The sequence below is a fragment of the Hemitrygon akajei genome, chromosome 6 (assembly GCF_048418815.1).
Source record: "Hemitrygon akajei chromosome 6, sHemAka1.3, whole genome shotgun sequence".
In the NCBI taxonomy this organism is placed as follows: Eukaryota; Metazoa; Chordata; class Chondrichthyes; order Myliobatiformes; family Dasyatidae; genus Hemitrygon; species Hemitrygon akajei.
The window spans coordinates 177,549,369-177,572,577 of NC_133129.1; the positions used below are offsets into that span (position 1 = coordinate 177,549,369).

At 39.0% G+C, this 23,209-nt stretch overlaps 1 protein-coding gene across 1 annotated transcript in view; it reads left to right on the forward strand.

The window, feature by feature from the left end:
* Window positions 1–23,209, forward strand: part of cstf3 (cleavage stimulation factor, 3' pre-RNA, subunit 3) — a 109,477-nt gene that overhangs the window by 16,075 nt on the left and 70,193 nt on the right. The window contains exons 2-3 of the mRNA XM_073049820.1: window positions 9,993–10,094; window positions 10,263–10,358. Of these exons, the coding sequence (XP_072905921.1) occupies window positions 9,993–10,094; window positions 10,263–10,358 (198 nt within the window). The remainder of the gene's footprint in view (window positions 1–9,992; window positions 10,095–10,262; window positions 10,359–23,209) is intronic.

Here is a 23,209-nt window from a genome sequence, read left to right on the forward strand (position 1 = left end):
GTTGAATTTACGTTTGGGGGGTGGTGTAGGGGGGAATAAGCACAATAGAAGAATCAACCATCTGCATTGTGGGGAGCTGCAAAAGTTATAGGCAGCTCGTAGACTAGCTGTATAATCTTAAGTAACCTCTAGGTCTTTAATGCACTTCCACGAATCAGCACACTATAATCTGTTGCCCCTTTAAATTCCTTCTGTACCACCATTCTCTCCTGAAGCTTGATTCTCAAGTCCCGTTGCTTGCCCTAGTATCTCCACTCCTGCTCCTTCATTCCTGCTACACAAGCCTTGCAGATGAAGAGTGCGGCAGCATCTGTTGATGTCCTTGGAGTGGTGAGGGCACAGCAAAGGTGGAACTTGGCTGTTTCTCCCAATCCAATTGACATGCTAATGTATACAAATCTTATAGCCAGAATATTAAATTGACAAATTTGCTTGCTTTGCAAACCACCCCTCTGTCCCTGTCAAATATTGGCTTCAGCATTTTAATCACTATACACGCTAACCAGAAGCCATAGATGACCGCGGAGATGTGTGCACTGCTGAGGACCTGTGGCTCCACATTCAGAGCAGATGACAAGGCAGCCCTAACAACAGCAAGGGCCGAACTGTCCCGGGCCATCAGAAGGGCAAAGCATGCACACACCCAGCAAATCCATAGCCACTTTCAGGACAGCGATGACACGTGGCGCATGTGGAAGGGCATCCAGGACATCACCAATTACAGGACAACATCACCTGACTGCGGGTGATGCCTCGCTCCCAGATGCGCGGAATAACTTCTACACCCGTTTTGAGGCAGAAAATGATGTGGCGGCGAGGAAGTCCACCCCTCCTACAAATGACCAGGTGCTGTGTCTCACCATGGCCAATGTGAGAAGAACCCTGTGCAGGGTCAACCCATGGAAGGCTGCTGGACTAGACAACATTCCTGGTAGAGTGCTCAGAGGATGTGCAGACCAGGTAGGAGATGTTCTCACTAACATCTTCAACATCTCCCTGAGCAGTGCCAACGATCCAACGTGCTTCAAGGCCGCTACCATCGTCCCCATGCCGAAGAAGTCTTGAGTGTCCTGCCTAAATGACTACTGTCCCGTTGCACCCACATCCATCATCATGAGGTGTTTCGAGAGGCTCGTCATGAGGCATATCTAGACCCTGCTGCCCCCCTCACTGGACCCCCTGCAGTTGCGTGCTGTCCCAATCGCTCAACAGACGACGCCATTGCCATCACCCTCTACCTGGCCCTAACCCACCTGGATGAAAAAGACACATAATGTTTGAATGCTGTTCATAGACTTCAACATTCAACACAATCATCCCTCAGAAACTGATTGGAAAACTGAGCCTACTGGGCCTGAACACCTCCCTCTGTAACTGGATCCTAGACTTCCTGACTGGGAGACCTCAGTCAGTCCGGATTGAGAGCAACATCTCCAACGCCATCACACTGAGCACACCCCCCTCTTCTCCCCCCCCCCCCCCCACCCAGGGCTGTGTGCTCAGTTCACTCCTGTTCACTCTGCTGATCCATGACTGTGCTGCAACACAGCTCGAGCCACATCATCAAGTTCGCCAGTGACACGGCAGTGGTGGTTCTCATCAGCAAGAACGATGTCAGCTTACAGAGAGGAGGTGCAGCGGCTGACGGACTGGTGTAGAGCCAACAACTTGTCTCTGAATGTGAACAAAACAAAAGAGATGGTTGTTGACTTCAGGAGGGAACGGAGCGACCACTCCCCACTGAACATCGACGGCTCCTCGGTAGAGATCATTAAGAGCACCAAATTTCTTGGTGTTCACCTGGCGGAGAATCTCACCTGGTCCCTCAACACCAGCTCTATAGCAAAGAAAGCCCAGCAGCGTCTTTAATTTCTGCGAAGGCTGAGGAAAGTCCATCTCCCACCCCCATCCTCATCACATTCTACAGGGGTTGTATTGAGAGCATCCTGAGCAGCTGCATCACTGCCTGGTTCAGAAATTGCACCATCTCGGATTGCAAGACCCTGCAGCGGATAGTGAGGTCAGCTGAGAAGATCATCGGGGTCTCTCTTCCTGCCATTACGGACATGTACACTACACGCTGCATCCGCAAAGCAAACAGCATTATGAAGGACCCCACACACCTCTCATACAATCTCTTCTCCCTCCTGCCGTCTGGGAAAAGGCACCAAAGCATTAGGGCTCTCACGACCAGACTATGTAACAGTTTCTTCCCCCAAGCTATCAGACTCCTCAATATCCAGAGCGTGGACTGACACCTTACTGCCCTATTGTCTTGTTTGTTATTTATTGTAATGCCTGCACTGATTTGTGCACTTCAAGCAGTCCTGGGTAAGTCTGTAGTCTAGTGTAGATTTTTTTCTGTGTTTTTTTACATAGTTCAGTCTAGTTTTTGTACTGTGTCATGTAAACCATGGTCCTGAAAAAACGTCGTCTCATTTTTACTATGTACTGTACCAGCAGTTATGGTCGGAATGACAATAAAAGTGACTTGACTTGACTTAAGGAGGGTAATGTCACTTTATATCTGATAAGCAAGCTTGTATATAAGGGAAAAACATCAAATGGAGAAGAGAGGATTTGTGTTTCAGTAAAATACAATATGGATGGTTTTCTGGAAGTGCAACTGCTCTGAATATGGGTATTGTCTATATTGTGCCATCCTTTCCAATTTTGTTGTCTGAAGTTACCCAGGTCCTTCTATAATATCGTTCTGTAGTCTCTATTTAAGCTACATTTTTTTAAATTTTTAATTCACCCTTCTATTTTTACTCAATACATGAGTAATCAAAGCAAGGCTTTGGTCCTTAACGACTGAACTTCAAGTTCCATTGGACATTTGTAAAGAGGCTTGCAATCGTGGACAGGAATACAGCTTGCTCATGCCCTCTTGACCTCTATCCCACATATTGACAGAACTCTGCTATAATTCCCTATTCTTTCTTTCCACCTTTCATTTGATACTGCTTTCATTGGTCTTACTCATTTACCTCTCTTCCTGACCCTTCCCAATTCTTCAGCTGTAGAATAAGCAAAGAAGCTGCAATCACTTGTGATTTTCAGGCTTGCTTAATTGTCAATTGCTTCTTCAAACCCTCTTCTGAACCTATTCTAGAAAACCTCAATCTTCAACCTGCCTATCTAGTTTCTAATATCAGATAATTGTAGGGTGCTCTGTAGCACTGTTGTCTGTAGGTTTTGGTCCCTGTGCATTCAGCCTTCTAAACTATTGATATAGATTGCATGTATTTGAAGTCACAGTGCAAATCCCTGAGCCACTCCTTGTCCAAGCTTTTTCTTTGAAATTCCTTCATGCCTTAATGCTAGTCACTTTTGTGTACTTGTAGACAATGCTTTTTTTTTAAATAAATTCTGCAAAATTGCTTTCAAACTTTTCTTTAATACCTTGGTAATCGGCATCCCACCAATGAGTTTAAAACCTAGGGGAGTCAGCAAAGAAATTAACCTCTGGTGTGATAAAGTACTTTGCACTTTACTTTGGAATCACTATAAATCAACTATATGCATTGCACGTAGTTTAATTGTGATACTGTTCAAGAATGAAAAATGCAGAGATCTGTTAGAGTTAAAATTAAAACCTTACTAAAACTTTACACCCAATCTGATCATTACTATAAATCTCAAGCATATGGATAATGCCATTGGGGAGCTTTGGGCGATGATATTGTGTTTTGTTGCCATGAGAATGTGTAGAATTATATTTCATGACTTTGTGTTTGTTAGGTTAGATTAGATTCAACTTTATTGTCATTGTGCTGAGTACAGATACAAAGCCAATGAAATGCAATTTAGCATCTAACCAGAAGTGCAAAAGAATAGGATTCTTTACAAAATAACTGTGAATAAAAAGTAAGTGCTACAGCATACAAATATAAAAGTACTGAGACAGTCCAATATGGATGCAATATTGCTTAGCACTGTGATATGAGGTTCAGCTGGGTCACAGCCTCAGGGAAGAAGCTCTTCCTGTGCCTGCTGGTGTGGAAGCGGAGGCTCCTGTAGTGCCTACCGGATAGGAGGAGAGTAAAAAGTCCATGGTTAGGGCGAGATTTATCCTTGATAATGCTTTTTGCCCTGCCCAGGCAGCATTTATGGTAGATGTTCTCAATGGTGGGCAATTAGGTGCCAATAATCCGCTGGGCAGTTTTCACCACCCACTGGAGAGCTTTGCGGTCCCATACAGGACAATTGCCATACCACACTGAGATGCAGTTGGTGAGTATGCTCCCAATGGTACGGTGGTAAAGGTCCGTCGGTATCCTGGGACAGAGGTGAGCTTTCTTGATGCTCTGCAGGAAATAAAGGTGCTGTTGCGCCTTTTTGATCAGGATGGAGGAGTTCAGGGACCAGGTGAGATTATTGGAAATATGGACACCAAGGAATTTGAAGCTTGATACACTCTCCATGACAGCGCCGTTGATGTAGATGGGGGCATGAGTGTGGCTCCTAACATCCCTGAAGTCCACAATAATCTCCTTGGTCTTCTGGGTGTTAAGAGCCAGGTTGTTATCGGTGCTGGACCTCATTCCTGTAGGCCGTCTTGTCATCCCCTCTGATCAGGCTAACTAGCATGGTGTCATCTGCAAACTTGATTATGGAGTTAGAACCATGTACCAAGGAACGCAGTCATAGGTGAAAAGGGAGTACAGAAGAGGGCTCAGCACACAGCCTTGAGGCATGCCGGTGTTTAAGGTGAGAGTGGAGGAGGGGAGGTTGTCTAACTTAAGATTGCGGTCTGTTAGTTAGAAAGTCTAAGGTCCAATTGCCGAGGGATAAGCTGATACCAAGCTGGCAAAGTTTAGCGATCAGCTTGGAGGGGATCACAATATTGAATGCCGAACTAAAATCAATGAACAGCATTCTGACGTAAGATTGGGGCTGTCCAGGTGGGTCAGGGCAGAATTAAGTGCCGTGGAGATGGCATCCTCTGTTGACCTGTTGGTGCGATAGGCAAATTGATGGGGCTCCAGGGTAGTGGGCAGACAGGATTTCAGACGTGATAGAACCAATCTCTCAAATCACTTTGCAATGATGGGGATGAGTGCAACTGGGCGGAAGTCATTCAGGCCCATGGCAGTGGAATGCATCGGCACTGGCATGATGGCAATCTTGAAGCTTGTGGGGACAACTGCCTGGGCCAGGGACAGATTGAAAATGTCCATGAAGACCCTGGCCAACTGCCCTGCACAGACTCTGAGCACACAGCCAGGTATTTCATTCGGACCAGCTGCCTTCCTTATATTCACCCTGCTCAGGGTAATGCAAACATCGGAGGTAGAAAGTGAGAGAGGCAGTTCACCAGGTGGGAGATCCGCTTTGAGGGTGACATCCTTGTTCCCTCGGTCAAAGTGAGTATAAAAATAATTGAGCTCATCAGGGAGGGAAGCAGAGCTGGAAGGGGGCACAGTACTAGGTGGTTTGAAGTCTGTAATAATCTGTATGCTGTGCCACATGTGCCGGGGGTCTGAGGAGTTGAAATGCTTCTCAATCCTCTGTTTGTATGTGTGTTTAACCTGAGAGATTCCCCTCCTCAGGTTGGCCTTGGCTGAGCTGTAAGCCTTCTGGTCTCCAGACCTGAATGCTGAAGCTTGTTAAAGCTATAATTAGACTTAATAGTTACTGTTGTTCAGATTTAACCACATCTTTGGTGTGTGGCTGAAGTAATTTGGGGAGAGTGGAGTGACAAAGCAAGAATAATTATCGAGTTGTACCGCACAGAAGCCTGCTGTTTTGGCCCATCTTGTCCATGTCAGCTATATTGCATTTTTACAGGTATCCCATTTGCTAGTGAAACCATTTGCCTACATTAAACTCCTATCCCTCTAATTTCTTGTCCAAGTATGGGTGCCCCCTGCATTGTCTCTACAGGTTATAGAAATTTACTCTTACAGAATTCAAAGGGAGAAGGGGTAGTGAGGAGGAAGAAAAGTAGATATCCTTCTGTAGTCCCTATTAAGCAACATTCTACTTTTCCTATTTTTATTCAACCTTTGCAGCACCCTACAAAAAAAAACGTGACACATGTATTTTTGTGCAACAAAAGCATGGAGGGAAGGTTTTGCCTGTACCCAGATTATCCAAATGCCTTTTAATTGTTATTGTATCTGTCTCTACACTTCCTGTGGCAGCTTGTTCCATATGACCATGATCGTCTGTGTAACAAACTTGCATTTAGTGGCACAGAGTGCATAATGACTCAGAAAAAAGAATAAAAGTGGCACTTTGATCTACTAGTATCAGACATTTCCCACAGTTCTGGTTAGTGTGTTGCCATATAGTTTGGATTACCATAAATAATTACAGCGGCACATCATGACTTTGGAATCTGGGATGTGCTTAAGACCCTAAATACCATCAATCTTCAGAAGTAATTTCCATTGTAACTTGTTTTAAAAGTACAGGTTTACCCCGCTATTCGAAGGAAGAGCGTTCCTAAGAAACGGTTGGTACATTGGAATGTCGTAAAGTGAAGATGCAATTACCAATTATTTATATGGGGAAAATTTGTGAGTGTTCACAGACCCAAAAAATAACCTACCAAATCATGCCAAATAACACAAATCCTAAAATAATGGTAACATATAGTAAAAGCAGGAATGATCTGATAAATACACAGCCTATAATACTTTTCTACAATTATTGCAGCACTGTCCACCGCAGTGAAAATCTCACGCAAACGCTGTCAACAGCACTCGCAGCAGAAACGCAGCGCAAGCGCTCCCGGCAGAAACACACGGCATAAAGCGCTTCCAGCAGAAGCACTCTTTCCAGTAACCTTTAAGCTATGACGCTACCAAATAACACACAAAAATACACAGCCTATATAAAGTAGAAATAATGTACGTACAGTGTAGTTTCACTTACCAGAATTGGGAAGACAGTGAGGACACTGATGATGGTGTGTTAGGCTGAGTCGTTGGAGGTTGGGGTGGTGGGAGGTAGAGGAGACTGGGGTATCACCTCATTGTCATCTGTTTCCATCAGGGCAGGCAGGACACCTCCTATGCCTGCCTCAATGTCGAAGGTCGAGTTTCGTCGTCTGCTGTGGCTGATGTGGAAGACTTAAAAAAACGACAGTATGCTTGACTGCTTAGCCTCGTACAGTTTTCTATCGTACAGTTCTTTGTAAGCACTTAAACCATCCTGCAAATTTGCCCTAAACCTATGCACCCTTTCAAAATTAAAGTCATACTTTTCTGCAATCATTGCAGCATTGTCAATGGCAGCAAAAATCTCACGCAATTGCTTTTTGTTCAGTTCCTGGACGTCTTCACTTTCGAGCCGTTTGCTACTGTGTTCAGTTTCAATTGTTATCCTTTCCTCTTCGTCAGCTCTTCATCTCTCAGATGCCAAAACCGCTTCAACATCATCTTCATCAACTTCCACAAACCCTTAGCCAAACTCATTATGTCCTTACTTTGTTCACCACGATCGAAACGCTTAATTATGTCTAGTTTTATGCTATGTGTAACACCCTTGCGTGCTCTTTTAGGCTTTTCCAATACCTTAGAACTCACCTTGCTAACGGATGCACAAAATAAATTGACATAAAGCATAGATGCTCACAGGCACGTGTTTAAGCAAAGGTGGCCAGAATACAGTTCCGGGGGAGGAGCTTGATTGCTCGGCGCATGCTGCCTTTTTTCTTAACTGTGAAAGCACCTGTTAGTGAAAACAGGTAACTAATATAGGTCTTTTGTAACAGCAAGTTGACGTAAAGCAAATGTTTGAAAAATGGGGGACACCTGTAGTTGTGATCTGAACTAGCTGTACGTTTTACGTGTTCTTAAAATATTTTACTTCAGGATTTTTTTTTTACTTATACATGTTTCTTTTCTCCCATTACCACAATCAGAATGAGAGATGGTTGTGTGTATTGCCATAAGTGGATGCAAATGGCTGTGGAGTTTCCACAAATAGAGCACATTTGTCATATTATCTATCCGCTTGCTCTCACTGTGAGGTGCTTTTGGAATTTCCCTTACCTTTTCTACCATTCCCTTGGATCATAGCTTGTGTATCAATCTTATTCCACCATCTTTATTCTTTATCACTGTATGCCTTTATAAAGAACAAAAATTAATCTTGAGATTGAGAGATTCCCAAGTGTTTTGGGATTATTGCTCCCCAATCTCTCTGCTGATTTCTCTCCTGAATGGTCAACTTTTTAAATTTTAAAATTATGCACTTGAAACTTTCCCAGAAAAAGTACACTTTTTTTTAAACACATGAATCCCGATACACCTTCAGTTTTGCAATCATGGAGTATTTGCATAGCAGCCCTTTCAAGACATATACTCATATGGTGCAATGTCCACACCACAATTGAATCATTTGCTTTAAAAGGAGTATTGACAAAGTTCTGACCTTTTGTAATCCAGCTCCAAAATAAAGAATAATCCCTTGTACTATTTAACATTAATTTAAAATTTGCATGTATAGTCAGCCCTCCTTATCCGCGGATTCCGCATGCGTGAATTTAGCCAATCGCGAAAACACAGAAGTGCTTTTCCAGCACTTGTTGTTCGAGCACATAAGACTTTTTTCTTGTCATTATTCCCTAAACAATGCAGTATAACAACCAGTTTACATAGCATTTACATTGTATTAGGTATTAAAAGTAATCTAGAGATGATTTAAAGTATACGGGAGGATGTGCGTGGGTTATCGTGCATCGGGATCGAAAAAAAATCGGAAGTTCTCTTACTAAGTAAGTCGAAACAGGTATATCCGGTATTATTTAGCATCAGTTAGTCAAACGTTTGTCTGAGTATATATATATTTTACCTTTCTATGCATATAAAACATTTAAGAACGTATGTTTCAGCGCTGGGCTTGGGACAGAAGTTCTCAGGACTCGGGACAGATCGCTCCCTAGTGCGCTCTCCACCGTGCCGGGTTGATGTGGAGGATCAAAAACTCAAAACCCCAAAACCCAATAATTAAACCACTGTGTTGCTTAGTAATAATTGTAGCTCTCATTGGGGCAGAGCCTTTCTCACTTTATCCTTTAAAATTGTTCCGATCGTTGACCGACGTAGCCTAACGCTTTTCCAATGACCGATGGCGTTTCACCTCTTTCCGATCGCTTTATTATTTCCACTTTATTTTCAGTCGTGATTATTTTTGTGAACAGAAACACTGCGCATTCAGAGCTCTGGCGCCGGGTCCTAATGTCCACCGCATTGAGACAGATTAAATAAGGTCTGGGGTTCCGCTGTGTCCTAAGGTTCACCGGATTGTGACAGGTTGGATAAGGGACTTGAGCATCCGCGATTTTTGGTATCTGCGCGGGGTCCCGGGACCAATCCCCTGCAGAAAAGGAGGGCCGACTGTATTGCCTTGTTAGCTGTGTACCTGTACATGTATTATGTGCCCCTTAAAGGTCCTAGTATCTCTACTTAAATGAACCCAAACTTAGTGAATTCATGCATGCTCATACTTAAACAGGGTCTGCATATTCATTAACGTGTTTCCCAATTCCTTCCTATTCACATCTCCTTTGAGACCTCACTGATAAACATTATGGTTCTGAATGATTCATTGCTCACATATTAGTGCTGGCAGTCTTGAGCTATGAAAGTGCCTTGCAATAATAGTTGATTTATGTAAAATTCAACAGATTTAAAATGGTATTGTGCTTTATTTAGTTCCAATTTTCATTGTAAAGGCACTGGTGAGTTTTGTTCAAATCTATGTATAAGGAAAGCAAAATACGTCTGATCAGACTGCTTATCTGTCCAAATTCTTAAACAACTGATAAGGTGGTATGTTAGAATCTAGTGTTTTCTTGTACAAGAATGTTGTTGAGCTATGTGGCTTGCTTGACTATAGAGATGACATTTGTATGTTTAATTCTACAATAGCTCATTTTAAAGATATTAGTGTAATTTGATACTATTTTGAAATCTATAAAACAGGTATTACAGATATTACAAATGGTGATGTAAGTTTATGCTCTTTCTCCACAGGCTGCAGAGTATGTCCCGGAAAAAGTGAAGAAGGCAGAAAAGAAATTAGAAGAAAATCCATATGACCTTGATGCTTGGAGCATTCTCATACGAGAGGCACAGGTTTAGTGACATAGGGTTATGTTTGCTTCTTATACAGTTCAAGAAAAATGCACATATGATTTTAAAGCAGTTGTGGAAATTGCCTCTTACTAAGATTGGGGGGGTAAAACATCAAGGGATTTTTACATTTTAAATGCTGTAAACATTTTTGATGGTTTTTACTTTTAGAACCAACCAATAGACAAAGCGCGGAAGACCTATGAGCGACTTGTCACACAGTTCCCAAGTTCTGGCAGATTCTGGAAACTATACATTGAAGCCGAGGTTAATAATTTTTTTCATTTCAATTTTAGAGGATAATTTAAAAGTGGCATATTCCTACCATGCTTCATGAAGTTCACACCAGTAAGTTAAATTATCTAGACCAATATTAAGTGAATAGCCAGACTTTGAAAGCTGCAGGTGGATCTTGATATCTGTAGGTGCAGACTGTACTTAATGTAGGGATTTAAAGCATTTAATGAAATTTTAATGTCTGGGCCTATTGCACATCAATGATTGTTGCATGTTGAAATTGCAACAACATTAAAATAGTCTTTAATGGTATCTTATGTGCTTTTGGCCTTTTATTCAGTTGTCATGTGTCTCTTTATTGCCTCCCGTGTCATTTCTTTAGAGTTCATTTCTTCTGTTCACTCACAGTATCTTGTATTTAATAGTCCTTTATCAAGCTGGGGCATTTATTTGTCAAAGAGACTCATAATTAATACTGTATTTGCTTAATCTTTTATTTCCTTTTCAGGAATTTGCTTGTAATCAGCTTGTTGTTCTAGCACCACAGAAATACAATAAACTTTTATTTTTTTAAGAGATCTGAAATAAATGCTTCAGATACCCATACAACAGACACAATCAAAAATTCTTAAGTCATTGTATGTGTGTGTAATGAATGATTCCAAGTAAGAGTATTAAATGTCTGGTTTAATAAACTAGCTTAAATGAGCAATCTTTATATTTTTATTTGTTTAATATTGCAGTAGTTTGTCATTTCTATGGATCTAATGATCACAGTTTCATGACTTTAATATGATGGGGGATGCTGAGCTTTGAACCAAGGTCTATCAAAAATTATAGTTATTTTATTCCTGTCAATTATATACAGAAAGCTACTGATGTTGAATGACTGTAGGAGCAGGAAAGTTTGTTTTGGTGCATAATATAATAACCAGATTTTGTCATCCTGTGGCATTCAGCTTGCACTATTGCACAAAGTTTTTGCCAACATTGATCATGCCCTGATGCAATTGTTATAAATCATTGCATTGTTCTAGAGGCATCAGCTTGTTACATAAATTAAAAGCATACAAAATCTGTTCAGTCAAGCTGATCCTTAAGTTTCAACTCAAAGTATAGTTTCAATGTCTACCCTTTGCATGATGGTCTTCACAAATCTGGCAAGCAGCAGTTGATTATTATGAAGTCAAACTAGTTTTTTATTCTGTTCTCAGTACTGCTTCCAGGAGAAGTGTTACCTTAATATTAGAGCAGTTTCACTTTGAGATGAACTATAGTAATCTTGCACTGTAAGATTTGTATTCCTATTTGTCACGGGAAAAATCTCACCAGTTGCAAAGTTCTTTTAGAGATGAATCGTTAATATTTTTCCCACATTGCTACTTTTTCTTTGTTATTCACAGTAATCCTTTACTTCGACATTGGTTTTATAGACTTGGGTTTCTATCTGCAACTTTATTACATTCCACTGATCTGATTTAGTCTGCACTTTTAAGATTTTGAATTGGCAGGTGTCAGGTATGGTATCCTATTATTTCCTTTTTCACTTTTCCTCTTCTACTTCAACTTTCCTTAAAGCAACATCTTCGGTTTTAAAACCATCACAGACTAGAAATATCTGGTTCAGTTCAGATATAAGAGATGAATGGGTCCAACCTGTAAAGTCACATAGTTTAAGGCAGAAGTTAATGATATTGGAAGGGAATTTACCTCAAAGCTGTGGACATTTTTGTTGGGAGGCATAGAGCGACCTGCAGATTCAAAATAAAAAAGGTTGCTTCAAAATACATTAGATAGAATACATTACAATGCAACAAGAAGCTACATACAGTAATTAATTTAAAATATAAGAATTTTTTTTTGTAGCAAATTGACATGGGAGGTTAATCTGATTAACAGATATTGAAGATGTTTATTCATAAACTAAGATTTAGGAAATTATATTTTTTTATTGCATTATTTCTCATTTGAGGTTTGTGACGGAATCAAGTATTCTATCAAACTAGCTTGCTTCTGGCAACATCAATCTGCATGTATTACTTGGCAAGGAACTATTGAATTTGTCAGTTTTGTGCCAGTACACACAAATTAATTATTGCACCAGCACCCGGGGCTCAGTAAGCAGTTGAATAAAATAATTTTTGTGGCTTTTATTGTTGATGGGGTTCTTTAATGCCACAAAGCTCTTAATTGCTAATGTTTCTGTGTTAATCCCTCCCCAGTGTGGCAAATGTGCCCAAAGGAAGAACTTGGGCAATGAAATTGGAATGTCATTTATGTAACAGATTTTGTGCTTGGTTCTTGAGGGTGCCCATCAGTAATTCATTCTTGCAGCTTTAGATTTCTCATGCATCTTTACTTGAACTGTGTGTTAAGTCTGTTTATTGTAGTAAACATGGACGTAAATTGATCCTTCCACAGATAAATATGTTATATCCTGCTAAGTGTATTTCTGGATAGCATGACAATAAGTCGGTAAATCATTCAAAATAAATGGATGTTAAGTCTCTAAATACCCCATTAACAGTATGTGATTATATAGCAATGATTTCTGGGTCCTGATATTTTTCAGTTGTCATTAAGGGCTTAGTGCTTTCCAAACACAATCTAATTTGGTGACGGTAGCAAACTTGGGGTAATAGGTTTTTCATTTCTTCTAAGTACAATGTTCTTGCTGTTAAATTTCATGTTTATGATATGCGGCTGTGAAGTAGTTTGAATCTGCAGTTCTTGGGTTAGAAACTGTTCAAGTACTCTACGTTTTCTTTTGAACCTTTTTACTCAGAGTATTAATTTTTAGAATGATCTCCCAAATGAGCTATTAGGGAATCTTTATATTTTGAGTTTTTCCAAAACCTTGAATGCTTCATACCATTTGTTTCAAGTGAATTTTTTTTAAGAACTTGAAATTTTAATGGTTATTTTTATTGTGATTGTAGGATAAACCTTTAATAATTTCTTCATTAAAATATGCAATCATATGTACTTGACATTTGTAAAATCTTGTTCCTGATGACAAATTTGTTACTATTATATATTCACCTGTGTTTGCAGTGCAAACCTGTCAAATGGAAATAGCAATTATCCTGATGTCATTGTGTTATAGTGATTAATTGCTTGAACAAATCTAGAAAGAGAATCCAATGCTCCAAACTCTGCACCTTCCCAAATGGTTACTCTAGTATGGTATTTAACTGAATAATAAAATAAAGGTCTTGTGTCGAATTAGGGGTAGAATGTAAATGATCTTATTCAGAACTTTCCCTCCTTGATCTCTAGTTCTATGATCTCTCACTGACCAATTTCTGTTTGCTTCTACTTGACTCCATTTGTGTAATGTTGCAGAAAATTGACCATTATTCATTACACAAATTTTTTCCCCTGTTTTTCACCTCCCCACTACATTCATTAGTTTGGATGAGTCACCATGGGTATAAATGTTTTCTTGTTTTGAAGATGTGGATAAGGAATCTTAATTGCTTTGCCTTTTGAATTTTCAGAAAAAGTTAATAGAAGTAATTGTAATTTTCGTCCAAGATCATTTGCACAGCTCTTTTGAGCTTCAGGCACAAATGGTGCAAATCAGCTTGGTTTCACTATCCATATCCTGACAAGATTAGTAATAGTGTTTTCACCTCAAGGGCATGATCTAGTATGCATACAGTATTGTAGTTGCATCGCCATCCCAATTTGAAATTGATCTGCAGTATTAATCTATAGAATCTATAGTTCAGTACATTTATTTCAGACATTGATCCCATATTGAACAAAATTGAGTATTTCTCTCATTTTTGATGGAGACTTGTAAATACTTCAGTGAACTGTAAATATTGTTTTTTGCCAAAGTTAATTAAATTGGTCTTACAGACATGAACTGATGTTTAGCTTGTAAAAGGATCATAGTTGTTTGATTCCAGTGAATAGATTACTTGCTCAGTTACTTGCAAACACAGGCACTTTCTGCTGGCTTTATTTATATTTGCAAATATATAATGCATTTCTGATAAAGTAAATGTAAACTTTAAAACATCTGGTCATAATGAGCTTTAGAACAGACAGGACTAGCAGTAAAATGATCATGATTTCACAATCACTTCGGGGGAGGGAATGTTAGGGTCAAAATGAGTATACCATTGCAGGTCAATCTGGAATAAGTTAAGAATACTTGGCTATGTTTGATTTTAAAGCATTAGATTTTTGAAAATTGTGGTGAGCAATGCTGTTATTCCAGGATCACCCAATTCTTTGTGCTTTTACTTTTGTTTCTATCACCAGTCTGCTTATAGGCTGCATCTACAATTTTGTTTTTGCTTCTAGGTTACCATTGTATTTAATGCCTTTTCTCTTCCAAGAATGCTTTTGTGCTTTCTTCCTGACATTTTCTTAAATGCAGCTGAACACACGGTTATAACCTCAATTAGAAGGCTGAAAAATTGGAAATGAGGGGACAAATGCTGGTCAAGCTCAATAGGTCAGGAAGCGTCTTTTGAGAGGAAGTAATTGGTTTGGGCCCAAGACTTTTCATCAGAAGGACATCAACCTGAAATATTAAATTTTGCTCTCCACAAATGCTGTGTGAAATTCTGAAATTTTCTGTATTTAAAACGTCGTTTAAAACAAAACTATATTTGCTTTATTCCTTTATTTAATTAAAACCCATAGCATTATCATTTTTGTTAGATTGATAAAGGATTATATAAATTAAGTTGAAGAATCTGCATTTTAAGGTTAATTTTTTTTTGAGTTGGACATTGATAATGCCTTAGAAGCAAGAAACCTAAAGATTCTAGGTGGTCCCCAAGAGTACATTGAGCTGTTTGTTCCTACCTGCTGTCCTGTATCCAGTGGCTAGTTTACTTCACCAGTTTTTTTTTTGGCTATAACATTGGTAGTGACTCTCATGTAGGCCCTAGTAGAGGTGCAGTAGAGCTTGAGTTCAGCTGCATCTAAAAGACTTTTATAAAAATAAAAAATAAATAAATTACTCCCAGTAAACTTTTGGACTGCAGCAGTGCTCAGAGTTACACTCATTCTCATTTGAGTTAGCTGCTTGGAAACTGAACAAGGAACATGAGGACTGGACAAAAAAGGTCAACTTTCAGTAATTACTCAGAGTTAGGTAACACAGCATGCCAAAGCCTCCTTTCTAAACTGGTACCTCAGATTAATGTTTGAGCTAATAGAATTGGTTGCTGATGTATTTGGCTGAGGTGGTAGCACGGTAGTAACTGTTATTGCGAGACCTGACCACCATAGCAGAGCTTCAATCGTGAATTTCTTTAATCATTTTAGTAATGCAGTACTGATGAAAAGTCACAACCGGAAACTTTGTGTATACCCCTCTGTAGATTCTGCCTGACTTGCTGAGTTCCTCCAGCATTTTGTGTGTTTTGGTAACACTTAGTGCTCACTTTAGCTATCTCCTGCACCTAATAAAGTGGCAACTGAGTGTTTTGCCGGTTGCAGATTCCTGTTATTACATTTGTAGTATCAATCTGAACAGTAATATAGTACCCTCACTGGAAAAAATACACAACTACTTTGAAATACCCAAATATGTACCTTTCACTTTGCTCCTTTTAGAATATACCCACAAAGAGCCTTTTGCTGAACTTATTTTGCACATATACCAAAATATAGTGATTCATAAATGTCCTGTGATATCTGTATGTATGTGAAATAGGACTATATAAAGCCTAGAGATGTATAAACTGAATTGCTTAATGGTATGTGTAAAATAAACATCTTATGAATTTGCTAAATCTAAACTTAGAAATGCTTATTTCTTTTAAAAATCAGACTTGTTAAGATATAGTGGCACAATTATCTTAGCAAGTCCATATTTGTTATTGTAATAGATGTTTAAATTTTCATTCTCCCTTCACTATAATGGATGTTTTTACTGAGGTGGTGCTAATGCAGTCACAAATTAGTGTTTTTTCTTCCATGCATATAATTGAAGTCGGCAGTTTACTTTTAACATTTGCTTTGCACTTGGTAGCTAATAGTGCAGACTTGGGGCTGACTGTTCCTGTTGTTTAAGCCTGGAACTGAACCCAAGATTTTATTACTGGTTTATAACATTTGCTTTTCAAATGCACTTTATTGTCTGTAAAGATGCATTAAGGTAAAACAATTCAACAAATGCTTATAAATATACTAGCTCTTTGCTTCCTGACTTCAAGCAGCCCTGTTACCAGATTTTATTTATGCCAGGTTGAGTTTGGCTTTGCACTTTATTACCAGACTCATTGATGTATCAAAAAATCCTCTGCACATTCCAATTTGACTTGGTTCATTCAGCATTGACACTTCTTGCAAAAGCCTGTTCTTCCTCAGTTCATTGTGGAAAAAATTGCTGTTCTCTCAAAAGCATACTCATTTCAGAATCAAAATTAATCAGTGGTAAATAGACTTCTTTATTGCTTCTCTCCAACATTGTAACATCTGACAGCCAGTTCTGTTTTAATACAGCAAACTAAACAGTTAACCCCTAGATTATGAATGTCATGTGATAGTTCAGAAACCCTTCATGCCAGTTTAAGGACGTAAATCCAAGTGACATGGAAACTTCAACTGTCCATTTTGAAGAAAACAACTTGTCATCTATATCTGTAGTGCCACACTCACTGCTTTTTAACTGTACTCCAAATTACTCTGGATTAGCACATTGTTATTTGTTTTTTCAGAGTTGTTCAATTGGCGACATCTAGTGAAAAACCACTAGCCTTGTTAGAGAATCTACTTCTGGAGGGTGACAAATTGTTCTCGGGTGCTCAGCTCAATTTGTGTGCTTGCCTTTCTGTTTGTTTGAAGGGTGGAAAAAGTAGGGACCTAATTTACCGTAATTTCTTGATTCAATATTCAGAGTCTGGGCATTACCTAACCACTAACAGCAGGTGGTAGTATATCCAAATGAAAAAAGTTATTACAAGTTTGTGCAGCAATGAAGACATTCTTGTACACTGTTGCACTGTGTACCTGGCACTAAATTTGCAATGAGTTTTTCAATTTTGTGTATCAGTGCAGTTTCACAAATTAGAGCAGAAGGAAACATTGCCTGCTGAGTCTGTACTGGGTTTATGGAAGATCAGTTCAACCTCCCTTACCCTCCTCTTGTCCTGTAACATTGCATATTTTTTCCAGATATTATTCTGGCTCTTTTGAATGGTAGAATTGAACCTACCACCTACTCTGACTTCATTTTCAAGTAATCTTGCTTTTAGAGCTATTAAATAATGTTTTGCATGTTTGAGGATGTACAGTATGTACATGTGTTTTATAATTTCTAACTTGCATGGTCTGCTAAACCTAAATTTAATACTTTTCAGCCTGTAATTTGAATACCACCTACAGCTGTTCTAAAGATCATCAACTCAATTGAAGCAAAGCAAAATTCAAAGGTTGCAAATTGAGTGAAAATTCCAAAGCGGGAGAAATTTACTCAACCTCTTTCCAGTTTGTCACGTCATCTGATTTACATTTGTCATGATGCTTTTTAACATTGCAAAGGTAGTATGATTTAAGCTTGCCTGTTATTGCAGTGAACAAATTTGGCTTTTGATTTGTGCGTTTGTAACCCTTTCAGTATACACTATTTTTAACAATATTAATATATTCTTGGTTAAAGTTGCTAATTCAGTTAATTGAATTTTATTTCATCTATTCTTGTATTCTGAACAAATGAGCAGTGCACACATCACTACTCTTTCAAAATTTTCTTGAAGCAAACTAGAGGTATTAAGTATCTTAACACAGATTATGCAGTTTGCACCATTGAAATTACACATCTGTTACTTCCACAATTTTCTCTTGAACACAAGTTTTATTGGCTGAGCTGAAGGGAAAATCTACTTGATCTGCGTTCTTGCAGCTGAAGACGAAGAGACAAAACATGTTCTGCTTCACTTGGGTCCAACTTTTATTTCATTCATCTCTACTCACCTTCCTATTTTGGTGGCTTTCAACATGTAATAGCAGTCACCAATAAATGAAATGAGGCCATTATCTTCAGCAATAAAATTTAGACCACTGAAAATCCGAGGAATTAATGAAGCATTTTTCAAATAATTACTAAACAGTTTAATTGTAACAGCAATTATTCTGACTAGTTTTCAATTCACTGGAACTGCCTAAAGGCTCTTTGAATAGAATTATCAAATATAACTTTTGTTTCTCAGATGCCTAGTTATTTTGTTCTCCTTTTGTATCTGTAATCATTATTGCTAGCTTTGCCATGGTGATAATACATTAAAGAATTGTATTCATGACTTTTTGGTAAGTTATACACCTTACCATACGAGGCAGGAGATTAACAGAAAAAAAACATTTCTAACATCTCATAAGGCAATAAATGGAGTACTTGACCAACCTGATGTTTACTCTGGCACCATGGGTAGCTTCAAAATGGTGGCTGCAGAAAATTAAGGCGTGTACAGTTGAAGAAATGGTTTAATCTTGAGAATGTAACTTAGCAAACATGGAAGAAAAACTTAAGATTTATTTTCACTTACACTCATATATAACTGAAGATTTTCACATTCATTGTCTTCAGGTCTTTGTGTACCACCAGTCTCAGGCATGGCATAATTGTATGTTTTTCTGAATGTATCATGGATTGTTTAAAGTACTCAAAATTGCCAGATAACTATTCAGTGTTAATTTTGTCAAATGAAGTAACCTTCAGTGAGCACCTCCAGTTTAAAAAAAAAAAAAAATAAATAAAATAAATTCCACTTTCCACCACCCAGCTATGGTTTTGGGTAGTTTGTCTATAAACACTGTTCAATATTTTGTGCTGCTGCATACATTTAGAGACATGGATTAGTTAATAATTCCAAAGATTAACAGTATATCGGTGTGCTGTCACTGTGGAATTGTACTGCTCAGAAATAGGCCCTTTGCACCAACACATTCATGCTGATCAAGGTATCTTTCTGAACTACTCCAATTTTCCTGCTTGCCTTTCTGTTTGAAGGCTGGAAAAAAATAGGGACTTAATTGTCAGCTAACTAATTTGGTAATTTTTTTGGTTCCCTCTAAACCTTCTCTATCTGTGTATCTGCGTAAATATCTTTTAAACCCAACTCTACCTTCATGTACCATTTTCGTAGCCTATTGCATATATCTCCACCTCTGTGGGGAAGAGACTTGTCCCTTCAGTCTCTTAGATCATTCCCTCACCTTAATTCATGTCCTCGAGCTTTGGCCTCCCCTGCCCTGGGAAGAAGACTTGGCAATTCATCTTATTCCCCTCATAATTTTGCGTATCTATAAGGTCACCCCTCAGCCGCCTTTGTTCTAGAGAAGAAAATTGTAGCCTAGTCCAGAATGTTATACATTAAAGGTAATTTTAGCAGAAATAGCTTGTATATTGCAAAAGCATGCAGGAAGGACGTGAGAGTAAAGGGATTACTGGAATGTTCTAGGATGGCCTTTTCTAGCATCAACAAGTTTAATATTGTCTATGAATTTTAAAAAAAATAGGCATGGCATAATAGCTATAACCAGTTAATTAGATTTTTTTTTTGTTCTGTATTAGTGTGCTATATCTGCCCCTCCACAATTTCGCCAAAGCATAAGAATCTATTTAATAGCAGTTAACAATTGTTTGTACTCCCTTGGTAGTGCATTTGTGCTGGGATGGCTATTGTCATCTGTGGAACAGCGCGAATGTGTGGCTGATTGCATTTGTTGGTATGAGAAGCATTATCCAGATACATTTAATGACATAGGCATACATATATGCCATGCAAATTAGATTTTTGCAGCACCCCAGTGCATTAAATACATGACAAACAAGTTAATACAAATTATACACAGGTGATAAAATAAACATAATAGTGCAAGTAAAAGAAATGTAGATTAAGGTGTAAGGCTTTTGAGTTCCTGTACTTCCTGCCTGGTGGCAATTTTGAAAAAGGAGAATGTCTCAGATGGAGGTGTTTGGATGCTGCCTCCCTGTGCCATAGCCTCAGGAAGATAGCTTTGATGGTGTGAGAACTATAGTTTTTTGTTCTAGGCCTTCAGAGACAAAGAATTATTTTTAAAAAGTAAGTAAGTACAAATAGCAGTACAGGGGAGTAAAAATAGATTTTTTATACTTAGTAGTGGGTAAGTTGTGGAGGGGCTGTTATACCACAGATCAGCAAGAAACAAAGTTCATATACAAGCTGTTAATTCTTAAATATAAAAGTTGCCTTCACTGGTTGGGGCTGTAAAGGAGTGTTATGCTAGTTGTTGCTTGGTAGCTTGTGGATTCTTGGAGCATGGACTTTTCTTACCTTGATTCTCCTACGCAATAATGTTCAAAGAGAATAGGTTATGGATTTTGAGTTTCCAATTCTTATTCCACACATTGTCATTTTCAGGTCCAGCTTGATTTGAATGGTTTGAGCTGCACTCAATCTGCAGTCACTCATTGTCTTTAAACGACTACACCATAGTGCTTGCACATGGAAGATGTGAATGTGCCAAGGCTTACATTTGGTTAAACAATTTGTATTGGCTTACTTTGGATCCATGATAAATGAGAAATCATTATCATAATCACCAACCTGTCAAATTTGACTTTTATTGATGGGTTCCTTGAAATACACATTATAGACAATAGACAGTAGGTGCAGGAGTAGGCCATTTGGCCCTTCTAGCCAGCACCGCCATTCACTGTGATCGTGGCTGATCATACACAATCAGTACCCCCGTTCCTGCCCTCTCCCCATATCCCTTGACCCTGCTATCTATAAGAGCTCTATCTAACTCTCTCTTGAATGCATCCAGAGACTTGGCCTCCACTGTCTTCTGGGGCAGAGCATTCCACATATCCACCACTCTGTGGGTGAAAAAGTTTTTCCGCATCTCTGTTCTAAATGGCCTGCCCCTTATTCTTAAACTGTGGCCTCTATTTCTGGACTCGCCCATCAACGGGAACATGCTTCCTGCCTCCAGTGTGTCCAATCCCTTAATAATCTTATATGTTTCAATCAGATCCCCTCTCATCCTTCTAAATTCCAGTGTATACAAGCCCAGTCGCTCCAATCTTTCAACATATGATGGTCCCGCCATTCCGGGAATTAACCTTGTAAACCTACGCTGCACTCCCTCAATAGCAAGAATGTCCTTCCTCAAATTTGGAGACCAAAACTGCACACAATACTCCAGGTGGGGTCTCACCAGGTCCCTGTACAGCTGCAGAAGGACCTCTTTACTCCTATACTCAATTCCTCTTGTTATAAAAGCCAGCATGCCATTAGCTTTCTTCACTGCCTGCTTGCTTTCATTGACTGATGTACAAGAACACCTAGATCTCGTTGTACTTCCCCTTTTCCTAACTTGACTCCATTTAGATAGTAATCTGCCTTCCTGTTCTTGCCACCAAAGTGGGTAACCTCACATTTATCCATATTAAACTGCAGCTGCCGTACATTTGCCCACTCACCCAACCTGTCCAAGTCACTCTGCATTCTCATAACATCCTCCTGACATTTCACACTGCCACTCAACTTTGTGTCATCAGCAAATTTGCTACATTTTGGCACACATGCTTCCATCTCATTGTATTTGAAGCATGTAACACTGATCTTATTATCACCATTTGCCAGATGCTGACCTGTGTCTTGGAGTTGCAAGTAAGGCAAGCCTGCAAGCATCTGCACAGTGTAGCATTAGCTCCATTTTGCCAGCAGTGACACGGGGTGTGTAAGATATACTCTAAATAGTTCATTCTCTGGTGGTTTTTACCAGATGATTTTGCTGTTCTTTTGAGAGGATCAGACTATTATAATATGATATTTTTAAATGTAAATGCTGTTTCTCATATGAGATCACTATTTACAGTCAATCAGCATATCAACCCACAAGGTCCTCACTCCCTTCTTGATTCTTTCAGAGATGTAAAGATCAGTGTTTTAGAATAACTCTCTACAGATAAAAAGGCAGCGATGTTTGGCATTTGTCTTGTTCTTTAGTTCTTGGCTCTTCAGATTGGATTACAAGAAGAAATTTCCTCACTGAGTTCATAAATACTTAAGCAGCTATTTCCAGGACAACTTTGCGCAGAAAATGGTAAGGTACAAATGCAATGTGCAAATGCCAAACAAAACCTCCGCCAAATAGTATCCATGATGCTCAGTGTATCAGAATCACGCATGCATAACTGTTCCTTAGAATTTTCCTTTTGATGCAAAGCAAACGTGCACAAATAAAAAGGTTATCACTTTAAATCTTTGAGCAGCATATTGATTCTGCAAGTAACCACTGGGGTTTAGCAGCTAATAGGCTGAAGCAGTTTCAGACAATCTCATTAAACTTGAGTGGTTTTAATTTTGGAAAGGTTATGAAATGCAGTGCAGTTCAGATAAGTAGGGTTGTAATATTCTGCTTCAACCCAAAACTAAGCAGAAAATTACTTAGATTGGTGGAGGATTAAGAGTTTAGTTTTTCAGTTTATAGCTCAAGCTATAAATGGTTGAGGAACGAGTGTGCTCTAGCAGGCCTTAGTTCTCAGAACGAGGGATGAACTGAATTTTGGTTTCACTTGACCAACTATATACTTGTTCTATTATGATTATTCATTGCTTCCTTTAACATTCTTGCATTGATCCTGCTGCAGCTTTCATTCTTGCCTTCCATGGCTTACTGGGCTCCCTCATTCTGTCATTGGTGTACTCTGGGAGGGGTCAGAGGGATATTCAAAACACCTGAGGCATCTGTCTGACCCATGCTATTCTATTCACCCAGGACCTTTGTGCTTGGTAATCTATATCATGTTGCAGTTTTGCCAGGAACTTTAAGTTCTTACCCTAGTTGGACATCTGTTTACTAGCGTTAACTATTCTTTTCATCTTCCTCTGGCTCTGTATTCTAGTACGCAATTTCATGGT